An 18,001-nucleotide genomic window follows, 5' to 3' on the forward strand; every position below is an offset into this window, starting at 1 on the left:
ACACAAAATTGAACTGAACTGGAAGCCTTCATTTAAAGTAATGACTGCTTTAGTAGGACTGCTTCCATATTTGCATGCTTTATACTTCCAGTTAACTGGATTTGTACCTATTCTGTGCCTTTTTAGTATTATATATGAAGTAATCATGTCTAATATTGGTACTCTGCCATATTTTCAATACTTATTTAAGTAGATGCGTTTTTTAAAGGCACAACTCATCCATACATAATCTGTACTACTTTTTCCAGGCTGAAGATGGGACACCTAATGTTACAGTTTTATCCCATGAAGGAAAGGATGCTATGTCACTGTTTAGTCCTTCTGTCAAGCCAGGTAAAGATGCTTTTTTGTGTGTTTCGAAATGCAGTATATTAACTTCTGAAATAGTTAAGATTCCTTAGTGGTTTTTATAACACTTCACACATGTTTTTCTCTCTTTTTGAAGAATTAGAAAGCTACTTGAAATGGCTGCTTTCTTTTGTGGGCTTTGCAAAGAAATAAATATGTTAGATATAAAATCCAAAATACCTTTAGTGGAAAATAAGAGCCTTTTTTCACTTACGCATCTACTAGCTCAGTTTCTTGTTTTCTCTAGTTCTAGGTGTAGTATTTAAATGCTGTTTTAATACCTGACTTTGACTAATGTATATAGGAACTATAATGTTATGGTGAGAGTAAAATGTATGCGTTCTTTGTAGAACAACGTACTGCTGCTCATGCTCGTACTGCATCAACTAGCCTAATTCATGAAACAGACTTGGTGGTCTCTTACACTGACCTTGACAATCTCTTCAACTCTGATGAAGATGAATTAACAGTAAGTAGCTTGCATGAGTAATGGCTCTAGCTGTGAGTAAAGGTTGTTTGAAATCTGCATGTTTTGTGGAAAGAAAAGAAAATTCTATTAAAGTAATGATGTGGTTATGACAGTCATGGCTGACTGGGAATAACCCATAAATTGTGTTAGAAAATGTCAGTCTTGTACCCTTATTGTGCAGACAGCATACTTGCCTTAGACTGCTCTGTCGGATAGGCCATCCCATTGCAGTGCTCGTTTTGAGAGAGTTTCTTACTGCAGGCACTAGCTGGGCCAAATTTCTTACAAAGTGAAGATTGTGAAGGTTATACCTTTTTTGTAATCAGTTGTTACTTCATGATTCCCATGTCTTCTGACGCAAGTCTCCAGAAGTAATCGGTCCGTGGAGGGCTTAGTTTATAATCCTTACTTTGATGGAAACTTCGTCTTTTTTCAGAGGCAAAGTTTGTCTGAGTAAATCCTACAAGCACGTGAAAAAAGGTCATCACAAAAAAATTAAATGCACCTCTTCAAGCTGATTAGAAATTTCTGTAGACTTTATTCTTCTTAGATGTGGTCAAGTACGTTTCCATTCTCTCCGGTTGGTTTCCGTTTCCACACTCATCACTCCTTCCAAGAGATTTGCATAGTCACTAGATTAAATACTATTTTTTTTGCCTTTTTAATGATTCTGCAAACACTTTATCCTAGTGGGAGAGAAGTTGAGGATTGGCTTTTGGTAACTGACCTTGTGTTTTGATATGGGTTATCCAGAGAATGGTTTCCCATCAAATAACAGTTAAAAGGGGATAACGTAACTGTAGTCACTTGTGTGACCCTTTCTAACTTTACAAAGGATACAGTCAAGTTGTTCAAGTGCACACAACTCTCATTGGCCTGAGTGGTTTATGCTGCACAGAGAAGCCTTCTAAGATTGAACTTGAGTCCTTGTGTAACTGTAGCAGTAGTGCCTCTCTCACTGTAGCATTAAAGTTGAAGTATTACAGTCCCCTTACTGTGGATGCAGTTGTATCGGTGTCAAAGTACCTTACTGGTATAATTTTAGTCCCGTGTGGGGAGAATAAACCAGACTAGAATAAAACAAAATTATCTGTAAAAGCATCTGAATGAAGTGCAGACTTCATCTTACTTAAATTGTATGGTTTTTAATATTTTTACAAGTACAAAAATGTTGATTGCCTGAAGACATGGATAAGTTTGAGAGAGATTCTTGAAAATAAAGGTTCATCATGGAAAAAGCAGTTGGCTCTTCTGCAGCATTGGCACCTGGTAAAACATGGCAACTCCCGAACAAGGTCTAAGGCATAGTCCCATTAGTTGCGTGTTTAAGTCATGCACCTAGGAAGACTTTAACCTGCACTTTTCTTTTCATTCATTGGCACTTTTCATTTTTGGCAACTCTAGGGGGAAAAAAAATAATTTCATAGCAGTTTTCTTTTACTATTAGGTCAGTGCTGTTCATGTAAAAAATGAAATCCTGGAAGTTTGACTCAAATTCAGGTGGTAGGCATTCATCTCGTGGTGAGCTTTTGTTCATAAATTTGATTTTCAGATTGAGAAGTTTGGTTGTGCTATTGCCCTTTTAATTTGATTACAGATGGATTCCTACCTGGAAACTTCTGCTCACACCATTTTAACTCCTCTTCTTTTTATAGCCTGGATCTAAAAGAACTGTGAATGGCTCAGATGACAAACCCAACTGCAAAGAGTCAAAAACAGGAAATCTTGACCCCCTGTCATGCATAAGTAAGCTTCCCCCTCCTTTTTAGTTATGATACTAATTGTAATTAAGGTTTTAAAATCTAGCTCGGTTTTGAAATCTGTGCAAGACGTGAAAATGAAGGAAATGGGTACTCATGGAATGTTTCAAACAGGTACTGCAGATCTTCATAAGATGTATCCAACACCACCATCTCTGGAACAGCATATTATGGGTTTTTCCCCAATGAATATGAATAATAAAGAATATGGCAGCATGGACACTACACTTGGAGGAACTGTACTTGAAGGGAATAGCTCAAGCATAGGAGCTCAATTCAGAATTGAAGTAGATGAGGGGTTCTGCAGTCCAAAACCTTCTGAAATCAAAGTAAGTAATGCTGCATTTTCTAAATACTCTGTTAATTATTAGAAAAACTATGGTAATCTCAGTCCCTGTGTTACATGGTGTAGAGGTAGATGAAGCACAATGTCTCAAGTTAAGAAAGCACTAATTATTTGGCTCTGAAACGTGTAACAGAAGAATAGCTCTTTGGCTTGAGTCATGAGTAAACTGAAAAAAAAATAATTTTAGGTCATTATCTATAATTTTAGATTGCATGTTGGCATATAATAAATTGTAGTACCAGAACCAGAGTGACTTAAAAGGATAGGAAAGATAACCACACTTCAACTTCTCAGTATTCCTAAAATTATAGGAATTAAATGTTAAATAATAGTAAAAGAATGACACTTTTTAATTGGTTACTTTAATCACTTGTAGTAGCTTTTTTTGTTGCTGACTGTATAATCCACTCTATTTACCAGTTAATGCTTTCACTGCTTAATTTCTAGGATTATTCTTATGTTTACAAGCCTGAAATTTGTCAGGCTTTGGTAGGATGTTCCATGTTTGCACCGCTGAAGACTCTCCCTAGCCAGTGTCTCCCTCCTATCAAACTGCCAGAAGAGTGCATTTACCGTCAAAGCTGGGCTGTTGGAAAGCTGGAGCTACTTCCTCCAGGACCTGCCATGCCGTTTATCAAAGAGGGGTATGCTCTGTGCTAGCTAGTGATACAGATTTTCATGGCATTCATTTTTTTTTTTTCTTTTTAACTTTTATAATGCTATAAATAATACCCACATTCTAGAAGACATCTCTTTTAATGAAAATGGATGGCTTTTATTTATAACCTGTAGTGAAAAACAGTTTGAAAGGGCTTTAACTGGTTAAAAAAAACTTAACGAACTGACTAAATTTAGGATTTAAAAACTATTTAAAGATGCTTTCTTTGCTAAAATGTAACTATGTATACATCCTATTCATTATCTCATTTAATGGCTTCTTGGGGAATGGTATAAATCCAATTTTAATAAGCAACTAAGATTATAACAATTGAGTTAAATACAAGTCCGGGACTCTATGCTCTTACAGTAGCATCATGGATACCACAAGGACTTAGCAGGTGGCTTTTGTTTCGTAGAGTTCTTTTCCTTTAGTAGTGGCTTATTAATATTGGAGTTGAGGGGGGAGTTGTTCCCTACAACTGGAAACCTGTTCTTAATGTGACATGCACTGATGGTGGTGATATAGCATCACAGCGAGGTTTCCTGTAAATTGCTTTTGGTCTGGTAGTTCTGAAAATCATGTTTTCATTCCTCTCTTTGAGGAATATTCTTTTTCCCTGCTCCTCTGCGCAAACAGCTTTTGTAGTTTGATTAGGGGATAACATATTTGTAGTTTGGAATCTAATGAGACATCTTCTGTAAATTAAGCCACCACTTAAATAAAATAGGCTGCTTCTGTTCGCTTCTGCATAGGTCTGACCCAGTATGTTTTTGGGTTTCTTAAACCCCGTCAGTCTGCTGATAAGGGGAAGGAAAGTGGAAATGTTTGAATGATCCTTGCCTCGTAAAACCAGCAATCTGGTGCTGAGAAATCCAGTATATTTTCTTAGTGATGCGTGTGAACATATTGTATAAACAGAGTTGAGAAGAGAAATGTGCTTTTCATTTTGTGTGTGAGAGATCCATTTTCCTAGAAGTACTTTTTGGAGTTTTGGAGCATTTTAGTGCTGCAGTCAACATGAGTTTTACATAGAACAAAAGTGCTCGGGCCTCACTTGACCAGGACAATCTTATTTTATATTGATGCATATCACATGTTGCTGTGATCTTTAGTACCTTTTCTTAAAAGTTAATCTGGGGAGTTTTGTTTAAAACTTGATACTTGTAGTTCAAGAATAACTATTTCACTTTACAACTGTTTCCTCCCCCTTCTTATGGCTGTTCTCAGTGATGGAAGCACTATGGATCAAGAGTATGGTCCTGCCTACACCCCACAGACTCATACTCCGTTCGGGATGCCGCCAAACAGTGCCCCTCCCAGCAACAGCGGAGCAGGAATTCTCCCTTCCCCATCCACCCCTCGGTTCCCAACTCCTAGAACACCAAGGACACCTCGCACCCCTCGTGGAGGCGGTGGACCTGCCAGTGCTCAAGGTTCGGTCAAATATGAGAATTCAGACTTGTATTCACCAGCTTCCACACCATCAACATGTCGGCCCCTTAATTCTGTGGAACCTGCAACTGTACCTTCCATCCCTGAGGCTCACAGTCTTTACGTGAATCTCATCCTCTCAGAGTCGGTAATGAATCTCTTCAAAGACTGTAACTTTGACAGCTGCTGCATCTGTGTCTGCAACATGAACATCAAAGGTGCTGACGTTGGAGTATACATTCCAGATCCAACGCAAGAGATTCAGTATAGGTGTACCTGTGGCTTCAGTGCTGTCATGAATAGAAAGTTTGGCAACAACTCTGGGCTGTTCCTTGAAGATGAGTTGGATATTCTAGGGCGTAATACAGAAGGCGGCAAAGAAGCAGAAAAACGTTTTGAAGCCCTCCGAGCTACTTCGGTTGAGCATGGTGGTGGTGGATTGAAAGAACCTGAGAAATTGCCTGATGAGTTAATACTGTTGCTGCAAGATCAGTGCACCAATTTGTTTTCACCGTTTGGAGCAGCAGATCAAGATCCCATACCCAAAGTTGGTGCAGTTAGCAACCTAGTACGTGTAGAAGAACGGGATTGTTGCAATGACTGCTACCTAGCATTGGAGCATGGACGCCAGTTCATGGACAATATGTCAGGAGGAAAAGTTGATGAAGCACTTGTGAAAAGTACTTGCTTGCATCACTGGTCAAAAAGAAATGGTAAATATTTATTGAAAAGAGCTTGTTTTTCTTCTCTGAAGACCTGTTTCTTGTCACTTCCAAGCAACTTTAAAACACGAATTAGGGGATTAAAATTGATACTTGACCTATTACTTCCATATGCATGCTTGGATAAGCTTCTGTTGCTGCCTTATTGCTAATCTCTGTCCTTTTTAGGTCTTAAATTGGTGCCTTAGCTAAGTTACCTTTGCCTAGAATCGGCTCTGAGAACCTGTAAGACTGCAATACAGATAAGAAATGCTGTGCAAGCCCAAAGTCTTTTTGTTCATAGCATTTTATCAGGTTTATTCCTTCATTTGGTATTCTAGCCTAACTGTGAAATACTGAAAGCAAGCTCACAATGCCTGGGTGGCACTGAACACTCATCGCAGCATGTGTGGTTCATTGGAATGAAATTTTTTAAAGTGCTAATAGGATTCACATGACTGATGCTTAATTATGCCATGTATTGTATTAATATCTTGGAACGCATTATCTCCGTCACACGTTTGAAGAGAAGTTGCGGTTGATGTTTTGCAGTTTTAGCTACCCTGACATTTGCAAGAGTTAAATGTCATCCGTATAGTGAGAATTTAAAGAAACAGAGCAATTGTCCTCTGAAACTAGTCACCCTTGTCTGCAATGATAATTTTTAATGTTTTTTTTTTTCTTTTGTCATTCAGCGATAGCAGCATGGTGACTAATCATAATTTTATAGTCAGCTTATGCTTGGAGTCCGCTTGCACCATGTCTGTCCATCTTTGCTTTAGTTTTGTACTGTTTGTTTTCCTGTTGCATGGACACTTTTTGATCACTTTCTGTGTAACTGAATTTTTAAATAACTCTTTCACGCCAGGGATCAAATGAATTTCCTGCTACCCTTGATCCGTTCATTAAGAGCAAATTTTCAGGCAAAGATCTGTTTTGCTTCAGCCCACTCAGATATCCTAATCTCTGTGCTGTCATCAGTTATAATCGCAAAATTGTGATGTGTGATGCTGTTTCCATTTCGGCTTCCTTCTTTCTTCTGTCATACACACTTAATGTTTGTAATGTTGAGTATTTGGTAATCAGCTTTATTCATCTCTGTGGTGTGAAATAACACATTTTCTTAAATTGGAAAGTGGCTTCTGCATGTTGTAGTTAAGGGATCCTTAAACTTTTTTTGGCAAGCATTGACCTCTTCATGTGCATAATCATAGATCTACCTTCCTTCACTTTAATGGTCTAGTAAGGTCCCTGTTGCAACTCCAGCAATGGTTAATAGAGAGCTAAGCTCTGGCAGCGTTCATTTGCAGCTTAATAGCTTGCAAGAAGGAATTGTGCCAGGACTGTAGGATAGCCAGCTTTCTGCACACCATCAATAAATGTTCTCTGGCAGGTCAAGTTTGGGAAGCCCTGATGTAGTAAATCTCAGGATTTTGAGGCACAAGTAAGTCCCAAGTACTATTATTATCTGGATGATAACCCTTAAAAAGATGGCTACTTCGCTCACCTGCACATTTTATGAGCGTCAGGGGTGTGTGATAAGTTGACAGATGTAGTTCAGTGAACGTTGTTTCTGGGATTTCCCCTATAACATAATGAGTGGCGTGATAGGGGCCAGTCTCTATATACACATCTCTACACAAGGAATGAAATACTGAAATTCTGAAAACTTTAACGGTTGATTTTGAATTCTAGTTTCATAGCTCAGATTTAAAAGGTAGGTGGATGAAAAAGTGTTCAAGGAAGGGCTGTCAAATGAAAACATGGAGACCATGACACTGATGGTTTGGGGGGAATCTCTAATTTTTAATTTGCTGTTACTTTGCTACTGCCCCCCAGGCTTCAGTGGACATGTGTGGTCTGAACAGATAGAATATGTAGGTTTTAGAAGAAATGACTTCTTGCTTAAACCCCAGAAATTCAGCTTAAAAAAAAAAAAAAAAAGGCTCTGTATGTCTGAATGCAACAGGTGTAATTTTGTCTTAAGTTATGACAGTGTTTTCTCTTCTTCCAGTGGTGGATGTGAGCATGCAGTGTTCACAGGACATCCTTCGCATGCTCCTCTCACTACAGCCAGTTCTCCAGGACGCTATTCAGAAAAAGCGAACAGTCCGATCTTGGGGTGTGCAAGGCCCTCTCACCTGGCAGCAGTTTCACAAAATGGCTGGCAGAGGCTCCTATGGTAAGCGGCCTGTGTAAACTCCCCTTCATTAATTTGTCCTTGCAGTAGGCCACCAAACCTGAATGGTTAGATGTGATTCAACCAACTGGAATTTTAAGTCACTTTTTTATCTTTCTTTACCATGGCCAGAAGCACTGGTCAGGGGGTATTCTTTCCCTTTCAAAATAGAAAATAGTTTCCTGAATACAGTGAGTGATTTTTAAGATGGTGATATATTTGGAATTGCCCAATTGCCTTAATTGTAATGTTTGGAAGGGAAGGGTTCTCTAACATTATTGATTAAAGTGGCGATAGGATTAAAGCAAAAGAAATAAAACTACTAACAGATATTTCTCTAAGCATTCAAACATCATTCAAGAGCTCCTGTTGGTTCTTATCCATGATAGTATTTGAGGTGATGTAGACCAGTTTGTATCTCTTATTTAAAAAAAAAAAAAAAAAGGAAAGAAAAAGAACAGCCAGAGTCTGAAATCTGATTCATAGAGATGAAAAATAAATATTGCAAATTTAAACCACCATAAAAATTCTGCTCCCTTCGTTAATACCCATCAGATAGTAACACATTACCACAATGCATCATCCAGTGTTGGATTCACTAACATGAAGGAGGATGACCTTTTTATCAGCAGACTTCTGATAGTTATCATATAATTTATAACAAACAAATGACTCAAAGCCCAGCGAGCTGTGCGTATATCTGACGTGCTTTCCTCATAGCTTTGCTTCCCTTTTCCTTACTCCACCCCCACCTTTTCACGTTATGTCTTTGAGGATAATCTGTTTTACATAGGGACTGTTCTTAACCATTTATAAGCTTCCTGGCACAATGGAGGTCTGTTCCTGAATAGGCTATATGGTTAGTGCGGTAACACAACCGTGGAAGAATAATATGAAAGCTCTTCTCGTTGACCTGGGAGGTAACAAATAGAAGTACTTGTCTCCTGTGTTGGGCCAGATCATGCTTGCCTAGTCACACTGCGCCTTAATGAACAAATTTTAATCAGCATTGGCTTTCGTCCTTGATATGCCTGAACGCTAGTATTTCTGTTCACATTTGCTAGAAGCAGTGTATTGATTCTGCTACTTTCCTGTTTTACTTTAAATAAGTAGGAAAATGCATCTCTCTCCTTTAGGAACTGACGAGTCCCCAGAACCACTGCCAATTCCAACCTTTTTGCTGGGATACGATTATGACTTTCTGGTGCTGTCTCCATTTGCCTTGCCATACTGGGAGAGGCTGATGTTGGAACCCTATGGATCTCAAAGAGATGTTGCTTATGTTGTGGTGTGTCCTGAAAACGAAGCCCTGCTGAATGGAGCAAAAAGCTTCTTTAGGGATCTGACTGCAATTTATGAGGTATGTTAGCTGGAGGAAAATGCAGCGCAGTAGATAATTCAGAGGCTGTGCCTAGTCAAAGTATTTTTTGAACTTGCCTCCTAAATGTGCATAAAACTCTTCATGGGGCCTGTGAAAAGGACATTAGGAATAAACATTTGTAAGATAAGGTAGTGCTTGCTAATGTCTTTGGCAGTAGCTTTCTTCCAAGCAGCCTTTTTCCCCCGGTACCTGATACATGCCATCAAGTGGTAAAACGGTGTTACTACCATTTCAAGTTAAGCAAGAGGCAAGGATTTTTTGGGGGTGATATCTTTTATTGGACCCATGGTATAGTTGGGGTGAAGTTAAACAAAGAAGGCTTTGCATTTGAAAGCTTTTCTAACTTTTCTCCCAACTATACCTTTGGTTCAATTTAAAAAAAAAAAAAAAAATCACCTCAAAAAATCCTTGCCCCTCGCACAATTCCTGGACCATTGCAGCTACAACAACAAATAACTACAAAATACGAATCCAGCGCATTTAAACACTTACGTTCCATTGAGAAGATTACTCTGGATGGTTATACCTTGTTTTTTTCCTATGGTTTCAGAAACCTGAAGGTAACCTTAAAGCAACAAACAGGCCATACATATTACAGAAGTGTTCAGTATTACTGGGATTATAAAGCATTTGTTTTCTCATCACATGATTTGACATCTAGGACTTTTTATCTTAAAGAATTACTGTAGTGAATTCCATGTCTCATTCCTTATAACTTGGGAAGCTTGTGAACTCATTGCTGTCTCCCTTTATTTTTCTTTTTTTTTTTTTTAACTTTTTTGCAGTCCTGTAGACTTGGCCAGCATAGACCTATCTGTAAACTGCTGCCTGACGGGATCATGAGAGTAGGATCCACTGCTTCAAAGAAACTTTCTGAGAAGTTGGTTGCAGAATGGTTCTCTCAGGCAGCCAATGCCAACAATGAAGCATTTTCCAAACTCAAGCTGTATGCGCAAGTTTGCAGATATGAGCTGGGTACTGTGTTTTTTTTTAAGCTTTTCATGTTAGTTCATATCCCTCACTCATGGGTATTATGGAGGTGTAATTGTTTTTTTTTTTTTTAATTTTGTCTGTAAACACGTATAGACAAAGATTCATATGAATACACATTCACAAAAATGACTACTTTAGCTGTTGGCAGTGTCCTCAGGGCTAGTCTGTCACACTTCTGCCAACCAGTGGTGGTAACTTGGTTAGATTCGCCACTCCAATGGCCAGCTCAAACCCAATGTGGCTGAAACCGGAGTTCATTCTTAGCCCTCCCCTGCCCCTCTTCCCAGTGAATTATTGCTATAAAGGGGCATAAAGCAAAAACTATTTTGGAAATTTAAAATAAAAATGAAGTATTGGCATTCTAATTTTGGGAGGTGTACAAAGACAAATTGACTGAGGTTTTGTTTAAAAAAACGGTTTGCTTTATTAAAAATAATAATAATTAAATGTCAATTTTCTAATTAATGTTTACTCTTTTGTTTTAGGTCCTTACCTTGCCTCTCAGCCACTAGACAGTTCTTTGCTTTCTCAGATAAATCTAGTTCCCCCAACAAGCCAATCTGTATCCACACAGCCTCAAGCAGCAGGTAACACTGGAAACTCCAACACTCCTTCATCCACCCCTGTAGCTGCTACCAGTAGTACCATGACTTCAAACAGTGCCATGTCTTCTGCAGCTACTACAACTAATTCAACTCTGACCACTACTGCTGCTTCATCCTCTTCCACCAACATAGGCAGTGGGCTATCAGCAAACAAACCTTCCTCGTTTCCACCTTTTAGCAGCATGAACAGTACTACTTCTGCCTCCCTGCCAACACAAGCTACAACAGTCCAGAATGGGCAGCCAGGGGGACAACAGCAACAGGCAACTCTGCAAGCTGCTGGGATACCTGGGGAAGCCTCCTCTGCCCCTGCACAGCCGCACCCTGAAGTCTCAGAAAGGTAGTATGTCAGAGGTTTTTTTTTTATAATGCTCCAGGCAAAAACAGTAGTTGTTAACCTTCAACACATCTCCATTTCAGACAGTTGAGAGGGACAGCGTTAACACAAATCTCTGCGTGTGTTTTCAGATGTCCAGTTATCACACAGAGGTTGGTCCTACTCCTGGGATTTGAAACCCAGTTTTTCAGCTTGAGTCTTAACAGTAGTTATAACATCTGGAAACGGTGCGAGTAGGTGCTGAGGTGCAAAAATAAACTCTGCTCATCCTTCACATCTCCCTCATTTCACAACAAGATTTACTATTTTCCTTTGAAGGAAATGAGCCATTCTCACACATTCCAGAAAGAAGGCAACAAGAACACTTGCACTGAATAAGTCTGTGTTACGATTTCATAGACATCGTAGCCACTGATAAGATTACCATTATTGGGAGCCTTTCTTTGCTGGTATCTTGCTGCTTCCACCAGCTGAAGCAATAGGGCAGATTGCTGATGAGCTCAGGTAATGAAGGAGGGTGGTGAGCTAAATAACAAGTTAAAAGGTACCGGTACTGAATTGCTGCTGAGCCTGCGTGCTGAACTGAAACGGGTAATGACTGTAAAATTCATTTGCATTGAAGTCGATGAGGAAAAAGTTCTTTCCACTTGGGGCTAGAGGACACCAGTAATTTAATCAGCTCTCATGGTATTGTAATATACTGGGTAACCAGGTACCTAATAAAACAAAGGCTGTGTGTATAATAATTGGTTTCCAATTAACTTTCAGCACTATGGATCGTGATAAAGTTGGAGTCCCAACAGATGGAGATTCTCATGCTATCACGTACCCACCTGCAATAGTAATTTATATAATTGATCCTTTTACGTACGAGAGGAAGGATGAGAACAGTAGCTCATCCAGTGTGTGGACCCTTGGGCTGCTTCGTTGCTTTATGGAGATGGTTCAGATTCTTCCTTCCAGCATCAGGAATATAGTTTCTGTGCAGGTGAGATAACACTGACTGGAGGATTTTAAAACTTTACCTTTCATTACAGTTGGGTTTGGAGGAGGTAGTGTCGTCACTATCAAAGTAAGTTGTGTGTACTTTGATTTTGGCATTTGCTCAATGGTGCGATTTTTTTTTTTTTTTTTTTTTTTTTTTTCCATGGGAATACATATTTTTTTTTCAATTAAATATTTCAAAACTAGCCCAGCGGCTTCCAGATGGGATTATCGAAAGCGTGAGTGACGTGACTGACTACAGTTGTAGAGCCATGTTCCCAAAACTGTAAGGTGTGCCCCCTTCTGCAAGGCGCAGATCTAGCCTACAAAGACCTCTGAGGCTGGGAAAGTGGAAGTTGGCAGCTAGGGGAAGCCGTGGCAGAAGCAGCTGAGCGGGATGGCTGCTTGAAGGGACCCTACAGCACAGTAGGGGAAGGGCTGAAGCGAGCAAGTTATATTGAATCGGAGAGACCTGATCATAGAGAAGAATCCTAGGGAAAGCTAGCCAGACGCCGCCTTAAAGAATGAAAGCTGAGACAGTTTTTTTTTTTTTTTTTCCTATGTAAACTGCCCCCTAGTGGTAACATTTACTTCGTCTTGCTTTTCTAGATTGTCCCATGTCAGTACCTGTTACAACCTGTGAAGCATGAAGATCGGCAAATCTACACCCAGCATTTAAAATCCCTGGCATTTTCGGCATTTACCCAGTGCCGAAGGCCTCTTCCCACTTCAACCAATGTGAAAACTTTGACTGGTTTCGGCCCGGGGTTAGCAATGGAAACGGCTCTTAAGAGCCCAGATGTGAGTATTTCAATTACAAGATGTACTAACTAACTTGACTCCTGTACATTATTAGATTTTAACGGTACATATTCATTTCCGTGTCCTATTTGTATCTATTTTTTGTTAAAACTTGAAAGAGTTTTCAGTATTAACTAATTACAGTTGTGGATAACTGTTCTTTTAACGTGGTTACTTTTTTTTGTTTGTTTGTTTACAGAGGCCAGAGTGTATTCGACTCTATACTCCTCCTTTTATACTGGCCCCTGTAAAGGACAAGCAAACAGAGCTTGGAGAAACTTTTGGAGAGGCTGGACAGAAGTATAATGTACTTTTTGTGGGCTACTGTTTATCTCACGATCAAAGATGGCTTCTTGCATCATGTACAGATCTCTATGGAGAACTGTTAGAAACTTGCATAATTAATATTGATGTACCAAACAGGTAAGAAGCAGAGCTTGTAAACTAACTTTTAGCTCTAAAGCCTTGAATATATTAAGAACCTTGTCTCCCTCCGTCCTCCTCAACCTGCTTTGTGGATCAACTTTGTTCTGCTTTTGCCTCCTGTACAGAGAATGCTCTTTTTTAGTTTTTTTGAACCCATAATTTGAGTGGAGCCAGTTAAAGCAGCTGAGAATAAGCAATATTTACACGGGCTTTGAGTTACATTTCTGAAAAACATTTTAACTGGTTTCTTGGATTCTCCTCAGCATGCAAATAAAAGCTGAGCAAACGGGAAAGCAAGAGCGATCTTTCTTGCCCTTTGACTTTGGTTTTATAGAACTGATGCATTCAGAGCAAGAAATGACATACTTTACTGGTGTTTAATATTCACATCATTCCATAATTGCACTTAACCTTATGTTGCAAGATACTATAAGATCCAACTTGTGGTTGAACATCACTGTTTCTATGTCTGCTGACAATTTTTTGCTTAACATTCTTTGGAAAAATGTGTGTAGAATATAAAATACCAAATTTGACAGTAGAAATTCTTCATTTTCTTCCCCTTCCCCTCACCCGTATCTTCTCTTTCATAATCCTAGAGCGCGCAGGAAAAAGGGTTCTGCCCGCCGACTTGGTCTCCAGAAACTCTGGGACTGGTGCTTGGGACTTGTACAAATGAGCTCTTTGCCCTGGAGGGTTGTGATAGGTCGTCTGGGAAGGATCGGTCATGGAGAACTAAAAGGTAATATTAGAGCTGTCGGCTCTAGATGTTTGTTTTGAAACATTCACTTTCTTTAATTCATGCTGTAAAACAAAGTAGCCTTATGATTTGGCTTTTTACCCATGGAAACGAACCTAAATCCCTCTATCGTGCCTTCATATATCTACTACCTGATGAAGCCTTTGTGTAAGTGGGAAGTCATTAAGGAATCTGTGTGATTCACTTCATAATTTTCCTACCGTAAGTAATATAAATTTCCAAACGCACTGTTTTCTAAGTGGATACGTTAATGAATGACTTTTAATTTGCAGATTGGAGCTGTTTGCTGAGTCGCCGAAACCTCCAGTCCCTCAGCAAGAGACTAAAAGACATGTGTAGGATGTGTGGGATATCTGCTGCAGACTCTCCCAGCTTTCTCAGTGCTTGCTTGGTTGCAATGGAACCACAGGGGTCTTTTATTATTATGCCAGGTATTCACAAAACTCCTTCTATTGCTCCTTTTTTTTGTACCAGGAGACTTTTTTTTTTTTCTCTCTTTCATTACAATATACAGTCATGTTACAGTAAAAATTCTTCTTTGCTTCTCTTTAAAGATTCCGTATCAACAGGGTCTGTGTTTGGGCGCAGCACCACTCTAAATATGCAGACATCTCAGCTGAATACCCCACAGGACACGTCATGCACTCACATACTGGTGTTCCCTACATCCGCTTCTGTGCAAGTAGCATCGTCGACCTATACCACTGAAAATTTGGACCTGGCCTTCAATACAAACAATGGTTAGTCAGCGTGCATGCGATTTAGCATGGCAGAATAACCCCCATAAACCTTCTTGTGCATTGGAATAAAATTGCCATTCCCGTGACGTAGTACAAGTCTGCCGACTCCTTGATCTCAGAACAAAACTTCTCTATACTTTGCGTTTGTAGAAATAGAAAACCTTATATGTTTGTTTCTTTCTTCTCCCCCCCCCCCCCCCCCCCACAGATGGAGCAGATGGAATGGGTATCTTTGATTTGTTAGACACTGCAGATGAACTTGATCCTGATATTATTAATATCCTTCCTGCATCCCCCACTGGGTCCCCTGTACATTCACCGGGATCCCATTACCCTCATGGAGGTGATATGGGCAAGGTAACTATTAAAAGCGTAAATACCAAAGCTTTTTTCCATATCGGTTCCTCCAATTTTATGCTAATTTGATTTGTGAAATCGTTTTATGAAACAACAGTCCTTACGAAATAATGCCTTGCGTCACTGTCAAACCAAAGCTATTTGCAAGCTGTTGACGTGCTACTTCCTAATATTTATCTTTTTCCTTTTTTTTTAACCTGCTGTTTACAGGGTCAAAGTACAGATCGATTGCTTTCCACGGAATCTCACGACGAAGTAACAAATATTCTACAACAACCATTGGCCCTTGGTTACTTTGTGTCAACTGCCAAAGCAGGTCCATTGCCTGACTGGTTTTGGTCAGCATGTCCTCAAGCACAAAATCAGTGTCCCTTGTTTCTTAAGGTACCGTACATCAGAAAACTGTAGTTCTCTTTGTGAGTGTGCAGTGTGGTGGTCTAGCTAAGTGTGCACCAGACAGGAGAGATGCATTCAGCCCCAAGAGATTTAAAATACAGTACATGAGAATACTGCGAGCTTTGCTCTTCCTGGAGACGCACACGATCTTTTTGTTTTCTTTTGTTAAAGAGCAGTCAGGTTTTATGCAGATTTGAGCCAAAGATCTTTTGTTCGCTTTCGACAAAAAATGAGAGACATTGTTAACGGGAGCAGCAAACGTTCAGAAGGGTTCTGTTCTCTTCTGAGCCATCTCTTCACACACTTGTTCAACAAGAATGATGTGTCGTTCCCCCTCCCCTCCCCTCTTACAACTGCAGCTTTGTTTACTTTCTCTTAATAGCTGTGTACTGCAGCATCTTGCAAAGAGATGTATTATACTAAGTGTTTGGCTAGACCTCTCCAGATCTTTGGCTCGAATTTACTTTTCCCACTTTTTGCGTCCTTTCCAAATAAGAGTAGCGCTTTAGCATAATGATCTATTTAAATTTGGTAAAAGTACTCTGTTTGCTTATTATGCAAACCACAGAAGCTGGATTCCGTCTTGGTATTCTTTAGGAAAGCATGAGAGGGGAATAATTCCTAGGTGGTCGGTGACCCGTTCACCAGAGATTCTTTTATCACCGTACGTTGTTTTTCTTGGTTCTGTTGTACCTTTGCATTTTGACTTGCCCAAGTCTAAGATAACACATAACAGTATCAGACAAAGAAAATGCATCTGTCCAACAGAAAAAAGAAGAATTAAACTAGTCTTCACGTGCGTCATGCATTAAGAACCACATTTGTAATGTGTTCTGATGATGGGGAGTTTTTCTTCCTCACACTTTTATTGTGGGCGGGGGAGTGTGCGGGTGTGTAATTTCTCTCTTTATAGGTTGTGTTTTGATATAAAGAAGGCTTGGACAGATTAATTTAGACTAAGTGCTCATAATCCAATTGTTTGCATTTTATTTATTTAATATATTTAAATAAAATGGAAACAAGTGGATTATGAGCACTTAGTCTTTCTAAATTAATCTGTCCAAGCTTCCTTTATACCAAAACAGAGACTATGAAGATTACAGTATTTTGTAGCTTTTTTTTATTCCACCACTTACCGAGTTCTAATGTGTTGCAAATTGCACCACTTAATACAGTTTCCTGTAATAAAAGACACAAGTGCTTACAGGCAACAACTGCACTGCAAAGACTTGGTACGACATGGGCAACTGGTGCCTCCTGAGTCGGGGGGGGTCCCCCATGGCCGATTGCCAGGCCAGCGGCACAACCGGAAGTGCACTTCCAGTTTCATGGCTAGCGCTTCCAGAGGGTGCACAGCCGATCTCAGGGGGTGCACGTGCACCTGCGTGCACCCCTTACGTGTCACCAATGTGGTACAATGTCAGAAATTTATACCTGGCATAAGTGGATGAATTTAGGAGAGTTGTTTCCAATTTACTCCTTTTGTTGAAATCAAGGTTTGGCAACTGATGGCCCACAAGGGCCAGATCCTACCCATGGAGCCTTTGGATCCAGCTTGTGGAGCCATGGCATTCAGTGATTTGCTCTACACAGGTTAGCTGCCTGGGACTCTGGCAGAGGAGGAGCTTTCCTCATGTCACACCCAGGGCAGGCGGCCTGGACCCCAGTGAAGGGGGGCTTCAGCTGGGCCTTGATACAGCTGAGTGATGGGGAGAAGCAGTGGCAGTGGCTGGGTGCTAACGTCAGCTTGCCTCTGACCTGTGCAGGATCACTCCAGTCCCCCGCTGGAAAATGTTGCCATCCCCTGGGCAAAATAATTATCTTGGCTGTTATTAGTTGTTTGCTTTTTTAAGAGATTCTCCCCATGTTTTCAGCATAACACATTAAGAAAAGGCAGCAGTCAGCTGACCTGTAGCTGTAGAAATATTCCTGTATTTATTGATTGTACAAAATTTAAAACATAGTTTGCCTTTACTCTAGGAATCAACTAAAAGGTAGAGCGTATCAGGTAAAAACAAAACAACAGGGAAGTCTGTTGTAAATATTGCAAGTGCTAGGTGATAATGTGTCTCCTTCCTTCCTAGGCCTCTCTGCACCTCCATGTGCCTTCAGTGCAATCTGACGAGCTACTCCACAGTAAACACTCCCACCCGCTTGATTCTAATCAAACTTCTGATGTCCTCAGGTATTGGTGCTTTATTAGTTAAGCATGAAGTATGGGATATTTGTGTAAGATAATTGCCTGACTTCATTACAGCATATAATTTGGTTCTCTTGCTGCAAGGTTTGACAGCATGATGATAATGGACCGTGTGCTCTGTAAAGG

At 39.9% G+C, this 18,001-nt stretch overlaps 1 protein-coding gene across 4 annotated transcripts in view; it reads left to right on the forward strand.

Annotated features, from left to right (window-relative positions):
• MED13 (mediator complex subunit 13) overlaps window positions 1-18,001 on the forward strand; it is a 77,729-nt gene that overhangs the window by 55,024 nt on the left and 4,704 nt on the right. For 3 of the 4 annotated variants that reach the window (XM_006016061.3, XM_025210046.1, XM_025210039.1), the window contains 19 exons: window positions 249-333; window positions 699-817; window positions 2,473-2,563; window positions 2,692-2,906; window positions 3,371-3,567; window positions 4,812-5,728; window positions 7,731-7,898; window positions 9,032-9,255; window positions 10,062-10,251; window positions 10,755-11,214; window positions 11,980-12,199; window positions 12,805-12,996; window positions 13,196-13,419; window positions 14,022-14,164; window positions 14,455-14,613; window positions 14,737-14,922; window positions 15,131-15,279; window positions 15,490-15,663; window positions 17,760-17,860. In XM_006016061.3, the coding sequence (XP_006016123.1) occupies window positions 249-333; window positions 699-817; window positions 2,473-2,563; window positions 2,692-2,906; window positions 3,371-3,567; window positions 4,812-5,728; window positions 7,731-7,898; window positions 9,032-9,255; window positions 10,062-10,251; window positions 10,755-11,214; window positions 11,980-12,199; window positions 12,805-12,996; window positions 13,196-13,419; window positions 14,022-14,164; window positions 14,455-14,613; window positions 14,737-14,922; window positions 15,131-15,279; window positions 15,490-15,663; window positions 17,760-17,860 (4,214 nt within the window). The remainder of the gene's footprint in view (window positions 1-248; window positions 334-698; window positions 818-2,472; window positions 2,564-2,691; window positions 2,907-3,370; window positions 3,568-4,811; window positions 5,729-7,730; window positions 7,899-9,031; window positions 9,256-10,061; window positions 10,252-10,754; window positions 11,215-11,979; window positions 12,200-12,804; window positions 12,997-13,195; window positions 13,420-14,021; window positions 14,165-14,454; window positions 14,614-14,736; window positions 14,923-15,130; window positions 15,280-15,489; window positions 15,664-17,759; window positions 17,861-18,001) is intronic. The other variant, XM_006016062.3, reaches the window with a different exon arrangement.

The sequence above is a fragment of the Alligator sinensis genome, unplaced genomic scaffold (assembly GCF_000455745.1).
Source record: "Alligator sinensis unplaced genomic scaffold, ASM45574v1 scaffold118_1, whole genome shotgun sequence".
NCBI classification, from domain to species: Eukaryota; Metazoa; Chordata; order Crocodylia; family Alligatoridae; genus Alligator; species Alligator sinensis.